This window comes from Melanotaenia boesemani, chromosome 11 (genome assembly GCF_017639745.1).
Source record: "Melanotaenia boesemani isolate fMelBoe1 chromosome 11, fMelBoe1.pri, whole genome shotgun sequence".
NCBI classification, from domain to species: Eukaryota; Metazoa; Chordata; class Actinopteri; order Atheriniformes; family Melanotaeniidae; genus Melanotaenia; species Melanotaenia boesemani.
The window spans coordinates 15,932,355-15,951,133 of NC_055692.1; the positions used below are offsets into that span (position 1 = coordinate 15,932,355).

At 37.4% G+C, this 18,779-nt stretch overlaps 1 protein-coding gene across 4 annotated transcripts in view; it reads right to left on the minus strand.

Moving 5' to 3' along the window:
• grid2 (glutamate receptor, ionotropic, delta 2) overlaps positions 1–18,779 on the minus strand; it is a 539,244-nt gene that overhangs the window by 453,265 nt on the left and 67,200 nt on the right. For all 4 annotated transcript variants that reach the window (XR_006011998.1, XR_006011997.1, XM_041998788.1 and 1 more), the window contains exon 2: positions 546–701. Coding sequence is in view for 2 of the 4 variants with exons in the window: in XM_041998788.1 (XP_041854722.1) it covers positions 546–701 (156 nt within the window). In the remaining 2 variants the exon portion in view is untranslated. The remainder of the gene's footprint in view (positions 1–545; positions 702–18,779) is intronic.

Genomic DNA, 18,779 nt, shown 5'->3' on the forward strand with positions numbered 1-18,779 from the left:
TTGAGAATAAGCTACTTCACTACCCTTTTATTGCAGAGGGGAAGTACCTCAGTCAAATGAAATAGCAATGCCAGTTTCTTAAATAACTAGATTATAATTAACTTGTATATGTGCAAATATGTAAATGTTCCTATTAGCAAGGCTAACAACAGTACCATCTTGGCTATGTTAGCCATTGCCATATGAACAAAGCGGAGGAGATACTGTATGTATCTGTCTGTGACATTAAACAAAGAAGATAGCAGCCCAAAATCTGGCACTGCAAGCATGAACACGGTGGCTTACTAATCCAAATGTGGCAGATATTGTGTCAGTGAAAATATTCACTCAAAAAATTTTTGTTTTCTTTTTCCTGATCATTCAAAATTGTTTCAGTGCCCAAAACTGTGCTTGCATGAGGATAATAGATGCAAACTCATAGAAGGCATGCTTATCATGCATGCAAACCCATGTTTGTGTGTACAAGCCCCCCCTATTGCTGCTGTCTCATGTAAGTTCAAGCATGTAAAACCCAAAGGCAACATACAGTAGTATTATCATCCTACCTTCTTGTACAGCCTGGAAAGGGTTGTTCCCATCAACGAATTCCACAGAGATAGTGATTTTCTCTGTCTCCAAGATCTCATTGTTCAAATTGAGATCTGCCACAGCAAGACGAAACACCTCGTCATCTTTCCGTGCTGACTCATCAAAGATTGCACCTATTGAAAGTAAAAAGGAAACAAAATGGACAAAAAGATGCAAATTAGAAATGATCAGAAAATGACAGCAAAACTATGACCAGCCTCAACCTTCAAATTAATCCTTGTCTAATTTAACAGCTATCTAAATTTTGAATTATCTCATTTCCAAGAACATTCATTAATTCACATCTTGGGTGTGATGCCAAGAGGACTTACTAAAGGTAATCAGAAATCTTCTTAAAGCTGCTACCTTGTATTAGATTATTGGATATTGAAAGTTGTATTCTTAGAATGTGAGCATGGGAACTCTCTAGTGAGGGATAACCTTTGTAATATTTGGCATTCTCTGAAAAATATAAATTTGAAATAAAAAGATGTTGTAGGGTTGAATAATGGCTGCTTTTAAGGTCAGTCTCTGCCAAACAAGACACCCCCCGACTCAGGCAAAATGGCTGCAACACAAAAAGAAATGGTAGAAGAACTAGCATCTGTAGTAACCGTTTAAGTTTCCAGTCAATGCTAAATGAGTCATTCACCTAAATGTAAACCTCCCTGTAGTGCTGCTGAGACAAAGGAATGAGTCTGCATAAGGGGTTGGTAAAGATTTGGCATTTGCTTTAGACTGTTACACACAAATAATTATCTAATTTTTGTTTGTTTTTTTTCCCCCTCTCTTCCCTTTTAGCCCCTCATTTCGACCCAGTGTAGACCCTGAATCAACTGAGCTGCTAATTGTGCCAGTCAGTGCGAAAAAGTACTGCTAACATCATTTCACTGACTAGAAGATAACCCTCATATAGTTTCAATGTGTGTGCTTGTGCATGTGTTTAAGTTACAGGTTGTCAATTTCATTAATAACCAGGGTACATTGGCTGAGGGTTGTTTTGTTTTACCATTCACAACACTGCTGCTGTAATTTCTCATTTACAGTCTGGTGTTAATGCCAGAAAAGGTTGAGATCTAAATTCCACAAAGGTCAAACTTTCTGAGACAAATGTGCTGTCTTCATAGTGCAAAGTGCAGCACTTTGGATAAAGTCATCCTGAAAAATATACATTATTGCAATAGGATTACCGCATTAAGGGTGCGCCAGAGAAAAGGTACCACCTCCTTCCGATGGAGTGTAATTAAAGGCTGTAAGACAATGCATTTGCCAAAAACAGAATATCTGATCAGTGTTAACTTTAAAAGCTAGAATGTCCCTTTTTTGTCCCATATATTATTAAAATCTTAATCAAATTTCACTACTGAAGGACAATTAACTTCAGCACAGCTCCTTAACATACACTTTCTATTCCAGCCACAGTACTGTTGGTGGTTAAGTTTAGTGTTCTACCTCACTCTTCATCAAAAAACCTTATGAAATATGTATCCCTCAATCATTTGATTCCACAGCACTTGGCAACCATAAATTCCCATCCACTGATTGAGTCTTGGTTGTTTTTTATAATCATGCAGTATAGATGAAGTGAGACAAAAAGGCCTGGACAAAGTGTTAGAGGGAAACACAAAGACATTAACTATTCTATTAGAGTTAAATTATGAATGCGGTCCAAATCAGTTGGAAGATGACACTGCTGGGAAAGGATTTGTACACATTTTAAAATTGGCATATAAAACAGATTGGACAGTTCTAGGCTTTATCTCTGGAGAGGAAAAGCATGGAGTGAAGTCTGGACTGATTTTAACACAGTCATGTGTTACTAAAATGTATCTGCCTCATTATTTGTTTTTAATAGTTTCATTTCATTTCTAATTAAATGATCTGATTTCTCTCATCACAGTCATATGTGAATCCTGTCCGAAAAGAAAACAAACGCACAAATAAATGAATAAATAAAGTTGGATTACACATCTGTGAAGTTTTGTATTGATTTTCACAGAAGAATCTCCTTTAATCTATCTAGGCTTTCATAACGCCTAGCCATAACGTGCTCTCAAACACATTAACAGTTCTTACTGCTTTAAATCCGTTTTTTTATATGGGTCTCGTTTATTTTGTATATGTTCTTTACATCCCTTTGAAATATCCAATATCTAAACAGCATTGTGTATTTGGATGTAGTGAGCGTAACAGTTACATGATGATTTCAAAATTAAATACTACAAGCTATATTAGACATATTATTCAGAAAAGTCCATATTCCTTATGTCTCTTCCATTTACCCTTATCTATCTATGCTCAATCTTTCAAAAGTATCAAAACTATCAAAATCAACTGCACTATTCACAGTGACAGGCAGAAATGACTGACAGCAGATCAGCGGCAACTAGTTAGATGGAAAGCGAGATTCACAAAGCACAAACACCAGAGAGCAGTCTTTGAGGAGGAAGACTTTTCCCTGCCAGAATCTCCTCAGCTACAACATGAACAAGGTGATCCTGAACCGTATCAGTCTGAGCCATTAGTGCCGTTGTGCTGGCCTGTCAACAGCTCCGGCAGGCTCTGGAAAGCTGTTGCGACTCGTGGCAAGTTGTGGCAGCTGTTGGACATGCCTCTGCCACGATTTGAGCTGCTGTCTGTCGCCAGATGAAGATCAGCAGGTAAAGAATAAAGGCCGGTGCTGCTTTTACACCCCTCAAAAGCATGAATCCATCCCATTGCAGGAATATTTAATCAAAAACTCTGTGAAAGAATAGAAGTTTAAAACTAGAAAATCTACACCATATAAGTTCACATTCATTCATAGGCTTTGGTGGGTGTGGTTTTCTATGCCTGCATCTGGAGGGAGGGGCTGTGGGGTTTTAAAAATGTTCTCATGAAGTAGAGAAGCATCAATTACAGCTCTATATCACAAAAAACAAAACCTCGTTTTACCCTGCAGGGGGCATTATGAGCCATTTTTACCCATAAAATCCTGTTTTTTAAACAAATGAAAAAGTAACTAATTTTATTAACAGTATTAATCACATACAGGTTTTCATCACAATTAAGTAATACTGTCTTGTTAACAGCTCAAAAAACCCATTTTAGGGTTCACTACCCCTTTAAAAGCAGAACGTTAAAATAATGTGTGCTCTTTCCTGAATGCAGGCAAAAGCCCTAAATTATAAATAAACACAGTTACTTCCATGGCAACAGCATCATCAACAACAGTTGTCTAATTGAGTGGATGTGGCACCCATAAACACCGACCCCAAATCATTTTGTCAAGAAATATTGATCGAATATCCACCAGTGGTCGACTGTTTGACATTAAGTTTGTAGTTTTTTTGCATGGATAAAGTGGCAATAAAAAACTTGTTCACCTACACTACCGCTCAAAAGTTTGGGGTCACTTCCCTACTGAATCCCATGGCAAAGTGACCCCAAACTTTTGAATGGTAGTGTACTTACTGCCAAATAATCCCAGCCAATGGATGAGGGATACTAAAGGTAAAAGAAAAATGAGGATAGGAAGTTGTTGTCACTAAGAACCGCAAACAATGAATAATTATGTCAAGAAAACTCCCTTTCACAATCTTTCACTGTATTAGCATTATACGTTTTTAATCTCAGAGCAAATGTCTTTGTTATACTACCTTTTATTTAAAGTATTTTCTTTTAAAAAAGAGAGAGAAAAAGGAAAAAAATCCTCAATAAATCTTTTGCCTGCTTAAAATTTCTAACCATCAATCAATAAAGAAATTGCGCTGTAAAAGTTGCATCCCCATATAATATCTATAGAATCTTGTGATTTTAAAATTATTTAATGTGTAGCCATCATCAGTTCACCCTGTTTGATATTTAAACTTTTATGCAGCAGATCAAAGTGCCTAAAATCACCAGAGTTTTCAAAACAAGAGTGGAAAAAAACTTATTTGGAAAGGATATCCGAATCAGTTTTATTGCTACTATGGCAGATAATTAATGCATAATAATCTAGTGACTATAAAATGGGGATAACTAGAAATGAACTCTTTATAATAATGCAAGCAGCTTTGTGATACTATACTTTAAGATGGTACATTCAACGTGTTCTCTGTTTTTCATTAAATAAACAATAACATGATGGTCATTTAAAATCAATGGAACCTTACTTGTTTTGTATTGGCAAAGTGACATCTTGAATGAACAGAAAAAGAAACATTAAATAAAAAGATGCAGTGATTTTAAAAAGCTAAAATCCACTTTGCTTAAAAAAATGGTTCAACTTTTCATTTCAAACTCTTACTTTTGACATGGAAAAAGATCTTACAAGTCATCCAGTCAAATAACTATATATAATTAGGGCATTTGGGCGGAGAGAAGCAAATGCTAAACATACAAAACACGGCTCAATTTCCTCATGAAATGAACAAATTAGGATGGGACATCATCCAGCAGAGAGTTATTATGCTCCACACTCTATGAAGATCCAATAATTATGTCAGTTCCATCTCAGGATAATGATATACTGTTGAGAGAATGATTGTTAAGATGAGTGGTGCTGCCCTTTTCTTTTAACTTGATTTCATATTAAAAGAAGAGGGCAGCTTGGAAAAAGATGGTCAATCAGGTCACTGACTGTTTTGAAGTTGCCATCTGTTTGCCTTATTTGAGGTAAAATAGCTCTGGGCTCTGTAAAGTCCCTCTCCGTCTGATTCAGTCTCTGCACCTGCTTTCTGCCCTCTGACAATCACTCATTTCAACTAGTCTCTATTGTTTAATTCCCCATTCTGGAAATGTCGTTTTCAGCCTCTCTTTTTCACAAAGATGACTTGAAGCACATCCCTGAAGATTTTTTGTAATATTTTGGGGGATCCAGTCCTCTGTCTTTCAAACAATCTCACACACCTGTTGAAGAAGCTACAGCTGATGACAGTAATGTGACAGGAAAACTGATAGCCTGACAAGGATAATGACAATGAAGGAACACACACACACATACATGGGTGATGTATGGCAAGGCCGGACCTAGGTGCTGCTGTCTCAATGTGATGATGAAAGCAAGGTGGTGGTGATGAGTGATGGTGATGATGAATGCGGGAGGTTTTCATCCGGCAGTGTTGAATGTCCAAAAACACACACACATACACACCCACACACACAAACACAAATGTAAGAACACACAAACAGGTTGGTATTTACCACAGTGATGTGAGAGCAAAAGGAATTGCATTCTGACACCTAGGAGGACAGCGATGAATTAATGCTTTGTGAGGAAGAGGGCGAGGAATTAATGGACAGACTAGAGCAAAGCAGGTCAGAGAGATATGGAAGGAACCTAAAATCACATCTAATATTAATCATATGGACTCAAAACAAAAGGCTGACATAGCTTTTCTGGGTATAGAGAATCAGTAATTTGTGAATAAATATTATGTCAAATAGGTCAGAAGAAAAATTATAAATATTAAATATAGCTAATTTACTGAATCATTCCTGACCATGTTTTTCCACACTCATTACTTCAGTGTGTTGCAGAGGGAAAAGGAATTTTCTTTCTTTATTTGCAGTAAAGCATAGGTGTATTCTGCAATATTGCATACTGTATGTTAGAACATGTAGGTCTTTAAATAATAAATATTTGAAAACCTGATATTTTAACTGGCTTTTACATATAACAGGTCTTATGACTGTGACCAACCACAGACATACCAAAAAGAAGTATGGCATAGCAATCTCTAAGGTTCCAGCATATTCTGTGGTGCATTAATCTCCAAGGAAATGAGGAAAAAAATTCCTCATTCTTTTATTTTTTTTTTCATCCACATGTCTCTTTCTCTCCTTCTTCACCTCTGTCAATATAGGTGTGCAAATTAATTTACTTCACAGTTAAAGAGGCGAGAAGTCAGAGGAGAATTTGCTGTCATAGTTCAGCAGCATTCAAGCCCTCTGTCACATAAAGTGGTGCAAAGTTTGGTGCTTTCTTTGACACAGCTCTGCCTCTGCTTTACTTTTTCTCAGGCCAAATCTTTCCCCCTTTTATTGTCAAATTGTTTTTAGAAACCTTCTGTAAATATCTAGGGCTTAGATTCCTCCCACACGAATGTCTATACTTTCAGTGGGTGAAAGATTTGTACCGTTTCTCCAATCAGAAAAAAGCAAGTTGAACACATTGTGGAAATTACCCATTTAAAACACATTTAGATTTATTCTCTTCATGCACAACAAGGAATGTGAAGGATGGTCAACTGAGAGCAAAATTTTTCTTTTTGTGTTTCTTGTCAGTTTGTGACAGATTTTGGCTAGCTCCAGCTTGTTTGCAAACCAAAGCTGAGTCAGCTCTCATCCGGCCAGGCTTGCTTGGCCAGCTTAAAATAAACTAGTGGCAGAAAGCCAGATGTTACGTGAGCTTTGGCAAAAATATAAGCAAATGATAATTAGAATAATAGAATTTTAGCTTCTGAATGACCAAAGTTGCATATTCACCTACTGTTATATATACCTGTGTACCCCTTGACAGCTACTATGCAATGATAGCTGCATTTTGCTGCCCTTCCATCTTGTCCTTCCTATCAACATGTTGCATATACCATAAATTACTTCACACTTTACAGCTCTAAATGTAGAAGCAATTTACATTCCCTCTACACACTACCTCTAACGCCTAACCTTTCCTCCTTCAATTCCCTCTTCTCATCTTTCATTTACCACAGCCACCTCATTCTCTGTTCTGCTTTATAGTTGAGTTCCACCTATTCACTGTCCCCCGCCTTTCTATCATGCCTTTACCATGCCCTCATTCCCTTTCTACCAATGTCCCCTATCTCTCCTCATTTATCTCCACCACCCTTCCTTTTCACTCCTCCATTACCCATATCTCCTTTCTCTCCTCCCTCCTTTGTACATCCTTCTCTTCATATTCCCATCTCCCAAAGCAGCACGCTAGTCACTACAGCCATTCTCATCTTCTCCCTCCTTCCTCTTTGCTCGTGTAATGCAATGCATGTTCTATGTTACATTTATTTTAAAGTTAACCTGTGCTGGTCTGGAAAGTCTTGGAAAGTTTCTGTGTGAGTGAGACAGACAAAGAGACAGATTTCATTAAGAACAAGGTGGCTGTTGCTTGAAGAACCGTTCAGTGGTTTTGCTTTTTACTTATTTATTTTCTTTTACATCAGATAAGACTTTCAGACCCATGTGTCTGGTTCTTTATTTAAGAATTTATTTGCAAAAGAAAGTTTTCAGATAAGACAAAATGAGACCATCCTCCCCAGTATAGGGTGGTGTGCAAGTTCTTCCTCCAACAGCTTTGATAAAAAATGAATGCCAAATCCTTGGTAACTGAACCAGGCAATTTAGAAAATATTGCTTTTGAACATGTGGTTAATGTTGTGAAAGAGGCTTTCTGAAACCACAATCCTTTTCCACCCCTTGTGAAGTTGTTTGTTACCCAAATTAAGTCACATATGTGGCTTAATGCTGACTTAACAGCAAGTGAAAGCAAAGTCAGGAGAGTGGGGGGAAAAAAAAAACACATAAGCCCATGAGTGACCTAAATACTTTCTTGCATTAGAAGACTTGTTGGGCAGAATAATATATGTAATCTGTTTATCATCACAACAAAGAACAAAATGTGTAGATCGGACAGCTGACAGCAACATTTTGCCTTTGTGTTATTCTTGTCAGCCCTTGACAAATTGTATGCTAGGCCCAACTTGTTTGCAAACCAAAAAAACTTTGTTTGAGAACAGAAAAAATCATGGTTGCAGTTAAAATCTATGTTAAACAATGTTTTATCTATGAATTCTTTTGTGAAATGCATGTATATGTTGTCATTATGCATTAGAGATGTCTTTCCTGTTGGTACCTTTAGATAGCAGAGGGAACAAAATGTAGACAGAAATAGGCAAGAGAAAAAATTGTAATAAATCTTGTAAAGTATCAAAATATAAAACCATGTGGGAAATGAACCTTTAAATTTGCTTTTAAAGCAAAAAGCCAGTCTTTTATGAGCACCTTGAGTCTATCAACAGACTTTAATTAATGCTGAATTTTGCCTGAAGCACTTGCAACAGGCTCCAGATCTGTACACATCAGAAATGTCATATTATATTTTAAGGAAGGATAGATTTTCTACTATCCCCACCTCTTGCTGTCCTTTTTCTTTAATATGGATGTCTTCAGCATCTTTAGACATTTATATTCCTCCCATGCAACTCTTCCACCCTATGTTATCAGATCCCATCCTCCTCTCAATTCCCTGAGGTTACAAGTACCAAACCTCTGAACTCTCCTCGTCTTTGTCTTTTACTCTCCCTGGCTTCTTCCATTATCACGATGCTCCTTGTCATATTTTCTTATCTTTATCCTTCCATCAGGGTTGTCCTCTGCCTCCTCCACAGACACACAGAAGGTATAGTGCTACTTTTGTAACTTTATGCCCCTTTGCCCTCCACATCCATCACATGTCTTGTAGTTCTAGACATCATTATCTGAACAGTTTGGTTGCTAAATATTCCTCTTTATACTCCATGTTTTGCTGCCATGGTCATGTCCCTTTGATGGAGCCGATTCTTTATGACTGTAAACAAAGACTGCTAAGCACACAAGTTCAAAGATACTTAAAAAGAGAGAGAGAAAAAAAAATACCAATGCAAATAAGTACTTAGAAACACATGCAAACAAAGGATCAAGTGTATGTTTGCTTAATCAGTAATTTTTCATCAAATTGGGAGACAGCAGAGAAATTATTACAACAAATAATGACTGAGCAGACCGCTCATTTACAATATACACATGCACACATCTTTTCCATTTCTTGAGCCTTCATTTGAAACATAGTTGTTTCTCTGTCTGCCTACACAGAGGCTGTGTTAGAACCACTTATGCTGTCCTTATTTTACCTCCATTGCTTTCTCTTTCTCTCCTTGCCTATCCATTCATCTCTCTCAGTCAGACAAAACACACTTGCTCTCTTCCACTTACTACTACTCTTCCATCATACTCACCCTTTATCTATACCTCTCTCTTTCCCTTAAGGCCTCTTCTTAGTACACCACCACCCCCACAGAATACCTTCTGTTCCAAAACTACACTCATCAACTTAATATTCTTCATTAATACACATACATGTGCATGCACACACATACTCACTCATTTCCACTATTAAACAGGGAGTCATTTAAGAAATAATAAAAGGCATAATAAAGACCCTTAATCTGCAAACCTATTAGCAATGGACAATCCAAGGAATCAGTCAAGCAAGCTAAGAAGGCCTGCTCTGTTCACATGTGCACCTATACAAATGGACAATTTATGCACATGCATAAGCACATGACTGTGCAAATACACACACAAACAAAACTAAAAATAGACAGTGTTTTCATGTTGGGTCAAGATGTGTTGATGGTTACATATTCCTTACAGGGGCATTGCATCAGTCTGGGTAACTACTGACCAGGTTGGGTGTGTTTTGTTAACAAAAATATTGAAATAAAAAGTCAAAGAAATGACTCAGCATTCACTCTTGAGCAATAACTAGCAAAGGTAACTTATACAAGCAGACCAAGAAGCTTTAAAATGTATGTTCACCGTATGAAGATAAATACATTCATGTGTTGTAATGTTAGTACTCATTCAATAAAGGAAGCTTTTGGGTTGAATATGGTAAAAAAAAAAACCTTGGCGACCTTGGCCCACTGGGGCCTGTGCCACAAGACCACAGGGGGCCCTCGCTGGGGATCTCCTCTGCCACCTTCTGTGGGGCTGGGTCGTTCTTCAGGGTGGGGTAGCTTGGGTTCGTGCTCCGGGGTTGCTGCTGATGGCCCGGGTCTCTGGGCTGCCCTGGTCTGCCTCTAGCCTCTGTAGAGGCGTGGTTGCATTTGCATGAGCTTACTCACCACTCCTTATTCCTCATACTCTGCATGCTGACACAGCTGCTGAGTTGTCCAGTGAAATGTCTTTTTGATTTGGTTATTATTTAAGAACTCTTAACCACTGGCAGCTCTGTTTTTCTGTAAAAGCCGTAGAAAATTTTCTGGTGTGTTTATGTACAAATGTAGCTGTTTGTTGTCTGGTGATAGTTTGGATTGAAGGGTCATTGCCTTTTGTTTGTGGTGTTTTTGTCTCCTCTTTCTTCTTTCTGCTTTCCCTTTTGCTTCTTTTTGCTGTCTTCCTTCTTTTTCTGTCCCCTCCGGTCAGGTACAGCAAGATTACATAGATTCCACGATTCAAAGTAAATAAATAAATAAATGAATCCGATTATCAAGACGAGCCTTACCCATAAGCCTCCCCTTGGTAGAGCAAATTTGTTCAGCACGATACAGCAACCAAACTATCGTTCTGCTTGCTATGATGCTGGACAGGACAGGTAAGAAAAAAAAAAAAAAAAAAAAAAAAAAAAAAAGATATCTTTAGTTAGTTAGTTAGTTAGTTAGTCCCTTTTTAAATGTATAAAAGCAAATTGAAGTAAGTAAAGTCAGGGAAAGAAAATATCCAAAATAGTGAAATAAGCACATTTAAATTTGGACTGAATTTTGTGAATACAAAAATTAGGTTTAGGTTTAGGTTCCAGAGTTCTAACTAACATTTAAAAGTTTTAAATAAATTCTTGAATTTCAATATGTCATAATTTCTTTAGTCAAATTTTGTGCAGAGATAAGAGCTTAGAGCTTAACAGGACACAACAACCTATTATCAGATGATTGAAAATAATCTGATCACATTGTAAAGGCACATGAGTAGTGCAATTTGGGAGTCTAACTTTCTCTCACCAGTGATCACTAGGTACTATTTTTTGTTCTTCAGATTATCATAAATGCATGCACATACTTGATCAGGGAGGACCAGAAGCTGACATAGTTCCAGCCACACAGACTGCCAGAGGAGTTCATTTAAAAGCCAGCACGTCAGCAAAACCTCTATACACACACACACACACAGAGAGAGAGAGAGAGAGAGAGAAAGACAGAGAGAGAGAGAGAGAGAGAGAGAGAGAGAGAGAGAGCTCCAAGAGGATGCTGTTTTATTCATCACTGCAGTAGGGTAGGTGGCCCACAGGAACCAGCACCCACAGAGAGCTGTATATGGAGCAGAGGTGGCAGGGTGCTTGTCATGTGTTTGTATGTATTTATTTGGGTGTCTTTGGCGGAAACAGTCATTCACCGGTTAATAAAGATGTGTCAGGGAATTAGTGTGCATTTTTCAAAGCATTGGAGGTGCAATGCTTGACGCTCTGTGCAGTTGAAGCTGTCTATTGGCATTTTTCCCTCCTTATCAAGTTTTGGAGTAAAGGGAGTGGGTAAAACACAGAGCTAGGGAAATTATATATACAGTAGGTATGCATGAAAACTTTGAAAAATAATTTTTAAATTGGGTTTACACTCATGGCAGTGACACTAGAAAGTGTCTAGAAAGCATATACGATGCATGACCCATAAAATCCACTTGACAAAGAAAACAGAACACCATTGGAACCATTGATATATCCTTTATCAGGAAACAATTCACTTTTTATGGCTATGATATTTCACACAAAAAGATAGAAATATAATTTTAGAACAAACTGCAGTAAATCTGTGTCTACTACATGCAACAGAAAAATGTAGCAGATGTAACAGCTTTTTCCAGTATTTTTCATTTAAAAGTTAAACATAAAACAAATGTCATTATACACCATTACTACATGTCAGCTTGTAAATGAAAAATTGGAAATACCCACACCAGGATAAGACCTACATACAACAGCATTGGGCCACTGTTTACATTCAAAATAACTTTCCTTCTCAAACAGAAATCCAGTTTTTGTCCAAGCACATAACCCACAAAATAATGCACTCTCACATTTAGCTGGTTGGTAGTCATACAGACTCTCACTACTTTTACATTTTTAAACCAAACTTAGTATGCGTGCAGGGGTGCAGAGGGTTTAAACTCAGATACAGCCACCAACACTGTGTGATTAACACTTTTCCCATTGCCAGAAGGAGCACGGTTACCCTCAGCATGCTGGAACATTCCAATTACTGTTCCCAGGGACAACCCTGACAACTCCACCAACAAGAAAAGATATCCGAATATCCAACAGGTGGTGGTGGTGGTGGACCAACATTTCCAACAAGTGTGACTTTTTAAGAAAAATGTCTTATTATTTTTGACTAGGGTGTCAGAGTGAGACCCAGACAGGAACAATGACTGAGACCTGCCAATTGTCATGGAGATCGTCATTGATGGACAGGTTCATGGATTCAGCAAATCTCATGTTATCTGCAACTATTCCATGCCTAAGAAAAAGATGCTGTTGATTTTGGTTAGAGTGAAATGAATATCTGCTACTAAAGAAGAGTCATATGACCTGGGAATTATGATGATTGTGGTCTTTTAAGTCAAAAGATAGCAGTAATAGCAGTTTTCTTTTTTTTCAGTGGGACAGGGGCTTTTGTGGCACACACAAAAGTGTGCATATGTTGATGGAAGCAGGGGTGTCTGTGACAGAGAGAATGAAAGCCAGAAAAGAATAATATAGTTTAATCCTAAAATGTTGCATTTCATAATCTAGGAGGTAATCATGTGATACAGTTTGGTTGTTCTGAGACTTAGCCCCATGAATGAAAATAGCCATCTAAAGAGGGGGGAAAAAATCCTGCAACAATTGACACTATTATGTCAGAGGCATATTCATTTTGAGATTAGTGTATTTCCAAAGCAATCTGCTTTGGAACCACATGCAAATTAATCCACAAGGTTTGTGTTTGAGCTGCCAATCTGCCTTCCCAATCTGTTCTGAGCTGAAGACTTCCACACACACTGACTTGCTCTTTTTGGGGGGCTTTGATAAATTCCTTGACATATTGACTGGAAGATGTTCAAAATTGGAGCAAATGATTCGCCTAGAACTTGTCTAGTCAGGAGATCTAAATTTGGCAAAGATGATTTGAGGAGTTGGACATCCTGATGAAGAGCTGTGGAATATTTTATTTATCTTGTATCAATTTAGCCAGATTGCACTGCATGGATAAGAGTTATTTGACTGAGCCAATAACCTGCAGGCACATGATTAAATTGTATGATGTTTAATGTCATATTGTCTGAAATATATTTAATCCTGAAGCATCCACTTGTTGCATGAGATTATTTTCTTTATCAAATATAACAATCTCAATTTCCCAGAGCAATTTCATCAAGGAGTTCATCTCCATGTGTGGAAGACTAGAAATATTTTACAGCTTACATGATTTTGAGGAGCTCAGATTGGCTAGCAACCAAATGAAACAACTGTAAGTCAGCCTACTTCAGTTAAAGAAACTTGAAAATGAACATTAAAGATGGCACACACTTTCTGTGAACACTTGGCTACACTAGCTGATTTAAATCACTGTCTGTGGTGATTTGCAACCACTGTTGGTCTCAGTAAATATTAAATATATCAGAGCAAATATAGAAAGACAAAAAAAGACTCAGACTGCACACTGATCGAAGACTGTTTGTTGAAGAGATTATTTTGGAATTGAGATATTTATCATGGAAGTCATGCATGTTTACTTTATTCAGTCTAGCATAGCTGTGCACACCAACAGTGATGTGATGGCTTAGTAAGGAGACCTTCAGCCTCTCTACTGTCCAAGTTCAAAGCGATTATTAAAGTGGATGTGCTGTACTTGATCTTACAGTCCATGCATTGCTCAGTGGGATTCTTCTGTCTCTCTCTTGGTCTCCTCTCCACTATAATAATGTAGTTGGACACATAATTTTATATTAACCTTTGTGCAAGCCTGTTGGGGCATTAGGACAACAAGTGTCTCTAGACTAGTGAGTTAAGTATTAGTTGTACTGAAATGAATCTATCTAGAAAAAACGTACTGCAGCTTCTTCCTCAAATATAAAATTCTCACTGCTCAAAGTTGTTTAACACATCCACTGACTGAGAAACTTTTAGTACTATGAAGATTTAGGCACTGCATTTGAGACTGCAGAATGTTACAGCACAGACTCTATAGTGCTTTCACATTTGCACAACACACATAGTCCAAGCATAACTTTTCAGAAATCAAGATCAGAAATTATATAACAGTTATAGTTGGTTAGATTAGCCTCTCCTTGATAATCAACCAAAACAAGAAAAGAATGTTTCTTGAAATCCCAAACATAAATGCATCGATCATGCATGATGATGAAAAATGTCTAAAGTTTCCATGTTCTTCATGTGCCCTGCAGGAATTTCTACAAGGGGCTCCAATTTGCTTAGATAAGGGGCATACCTGTGGGGTAAAATGGTGATTCTAGATTGGATAAAGTTAAGTGTTAGTGTGTGTGCTGTTGTCTGTTTGTGTTAGCCTTGTGATGGACCAGCAACTTGTCCAGAGTCTGCCCTGCCTCTCACTTAATGTCAGCTGGTGTAGGCTTCAGCCCTCCAACAGCCCAATGGGATGCGACTGGTATGAATTAGTGTCATTTTCTTTTGTTTGTTAGTCTCCAGAGAAGCAAATTATAGCTCATGATCCAAAAAACAACACCAACAAAAAAAACCTCTGTAAACAGCTTAGTTTTCAAATGTTTGCCTACAATCCATTCAGTTATTTTAATTTATCTTCCTTGTTCCACCACATAATTACAACAACCATCGCCACTAATATTCTGAGTAAAAAGAGCCACTGTTGTCAGAAAAGACAGGTGGAGAGGAAGAGGGGGAGGAAGAGCTGCAGAGGAAGGGGTTAGAGCACACAAACTAAAAATATCATAATGGTCAAACAACTCTTACACAACGTGGAGGTGTGTTTCACTGTCAGTTTAGAAAGCAAATAATACTATAAAGAAAAAAGAGGAGTTCTCCATCATGTCCTGTTAGCCATACTGGTTAACCCCTTTTTAATTTCTTTTTTATTTTCCTGACTCAATTAATTTATTGTTTAGTTATTTACTATTATTTTTATAGTTTTTATAATTATCTGTATCATCCTTATATTACATATTTATAATTTATTTTTATTAGTTTTTGTTATCGATTTATTTAGCATTGTATTAGTTTATTTTATTCCAGTCTTTTTCTTTTTGTTATTTTTAATAATTATATTAATTTAGTTTTTAATATAATTGGAAATGAATGCAAGAAGTAAGGGGTTTAGATTGCTTTGAATTCTTTTATCCAATAAATTGAGCCAAACATAGTGGCAGATGGGCAGCCATCTAAAGTTTCTTCACCCAACTTTGAACCATTTTCAAAGCAGAAGCAGGTGAGAAAACTTTGTTTGGCATATGTTCAGTACACATTATTTCTCAGTTGTCTTTAGTATTCCATTCAGCTTTGTATTTTAATGCCTAAAGGTGATCATGTGGAAGGATTCCATCAGTGCTGTAATGATGAGATGAGTTGTTTGTGTGTGCGTGCCTGTGTTTTATAAGGACTCAGTTTTCTCATTACACAGGGGCACCTATTAACTTATCAAGGCTGCAAACAGTAATGCTTTGTCAGGTAAAGAAGTACGAGCACCAACGCATTAAGCTGATTATCTGAAGGATGGGGATGTGTGCCATAACTCCTCCTAGTCTTCTATCTTACAGTGCCATCCCCCATCCCCAGTGACTGAAGGGGATCACAGTGTTGATCTGCATGTGGTCAACAGTAGGCAATCTGTCACAAACACATTATTATTCCCGTTTTATAATAAAGTAATGGTGAAACAGTTTTGAAGGGATGAAGAGGCTGTGCACTAGCAGCTTTACAACATGAGACGAGCTCCTGGAAATATCACAGTGTCAATGGTCCATAGAGCTGTAGCCAAAGAGAAGGTGTAAAGTCATGCAAAGGTTCATGGCTCAGTGTGTGAATGTAAACAAAGACGTACAAGGAGGATTATATGACAACCATAGCAAGAGAGAAGTGATCCATCACTGTGGTGATCTGAACAGATGCCACTGATAAATTAGGTAAGCTTCATGATGATGCAATTCAAGTGAGCATCTTTCCAGCTATTTTTTTTTCTATAAATAGCATCTTTTGTGTAGCTGTAAACAAACTTTATTTGCAAATATAGCTTTAAAAACAGCTGTTGAAAAATGGCTTCATAACATGATATAATGATATGCAAATATACACTCTTCTGAGGCCTTCTTTATGCTAATTAGCCATGTGGAGCTATTTTCTGTTTAGGTCATGCCTTGTTGCAGATAAATGAAAGAGAGGGAGTGGTTTTTATGCCAGCACTCTAGATTGTAACCTATGACTACTTTAGACTACTTTGTGACCTAGAATTGCTGCTGCTACCAATTAGAGTAGCTTTCAAGTATTTTACATGGAGCCTGAAGAGGCTTGTTTTGATATGTTGCCACTATGTGACTCAGACAGGTTTCACAACACAGAGTAGAAAGGTTACAGGAGTATCAGGGGCTTTAGTTTACCACGATGATGTGAACTCCAAATAACCCATCGCAATCTTTGCCTCTTCTCCTTTCCCCGCTCAATCAGTCCTTTTATTCCTCAGCGAGGTTTTTACCCCTTCTGAGTCATTCAGTCTGACTCTCTGCCAGTTTATTCCAATTCACATCCTCATTCCCCCACTCTGCATCTACTATGCACTACTCTCACTGTCCTCCACTGTTGCATTTATAACACAGAGATGAGACAGAACTGTGTCAAGATGCAAGACACTGTGAATACTAAATTCAGATTAAGACTTCTTTTTTGATTTGCATCACCAAGGCACAAGACAGGTGAAAATAGACCAGACCTAATGTGACATAAGCAGACAGATTCATGTCAGACATATACTCTCTCTCTACATCACTATCTGCGTTCCCAACCATCTGCAACTTTCACTCTCATTCTCATTCATCTCACTCTCTCCTTGGGTAACCCTATCTCCCTTTATGTTTGTTCCCTTCTCCTGCTATTCCAGTTCCTTTCTGCCTTTCATCTGTTATACCAGCATTTCTCTCTTCAGGATCTAATATGTGGCTAAACAATAAGCTTTTTCATAATATGAAAAAAAATAAATACACATGATTCCAAATAAATCTACTGAACAGACAGTGCACTGAAAAAGAAGTATGTATGCAATCTATACATAATGCTAAGCTTTGATATGTGACGGTTTTTGCTTCTTTTATTTTCATTGCTTCAGTGAAAATCTCATAATCTGCCAGATTGTATAAGCAGTCTGACTTCTGTCTACAATAATAAAATCCTCTTAGGGAAATATTAGAATGAAGGATGATGCTTATGAGCCAACAATGATACATTTAACATGCAACTCTAATGTCCTTTAGTTTATTAACTTGACACCGTATATCTTGCATCGTTTAATAAGTTCTGTGAAGTCATCAAACTAAAATACTGATATTTCATTTTGTCCCTTTGTAGCAATATTAGGTAAATCACTGGGGTAAAAAAAAAAGATTATATGGAAGGTGCATAACAACAAAAGAAAGAAGCAACCAAATGATATCCTTCATTAAATTTTGCCATTTTCCCATGCTTATATAATCACTTTTTCTAAATTCAATAACTCACTGTCATTGACCTTTTGAGCAAATTTAAGTCTGAGAGAATAAAGTTTACCACTGGATTCGGAGGAAGGATAAAAAATGTGGGGGATGGACCAAAGAATCTAAGGAGACAGAATAATTATAGTTTGGGTCAGAGGGGTTTGATTTAGCTTGGACAAAGATGTGCAATTCAGGTCTTCGAGGGCCATGGTCCTGAAGCTTTATGTCTCCCCCAACATATCTGATTCAGATTACTGGGTCATTAATGGAGATGTCACAATTCACAATTAATCACAATAATTAATTAATTTTAAAGATCTATTAATGCTGTCATTTTCCATAAAAGATTGTGTCTAAATCTTACTGGCAAATCAGCACAACTTCCACACAAAACAAAATCAAAGTTACACAACATCTGCTTGTCGCCGCTTGTGTTGTTTTTTTTTCTTTTGGTCAAGTTGGGACAGCATGGCAGAGGAAGAGTTATTCCATCCAAGCAAATGTACTAAGTCATCCTTGTTGGATTATAGAAAAAAGAGAGAGAGAGAGAGAGAGAGAGAGAGAGAGAGAGAGAGAGAGAGAGAGAGAGAGAGAGAGAGAAACAACATTGTGGAGGACAGAATTGCCAGCCTCTAACGTATGACGTAAAAGGTTGGGGTCAACGTAGGAAATACACTGAACTCATTTCACCACCTGCAGGATAATCACCAGCTTTTTACGCCAAAGTAAAGGTAAATGTGTGGCAGTTTGGCTAAATTACATTGTTTAGC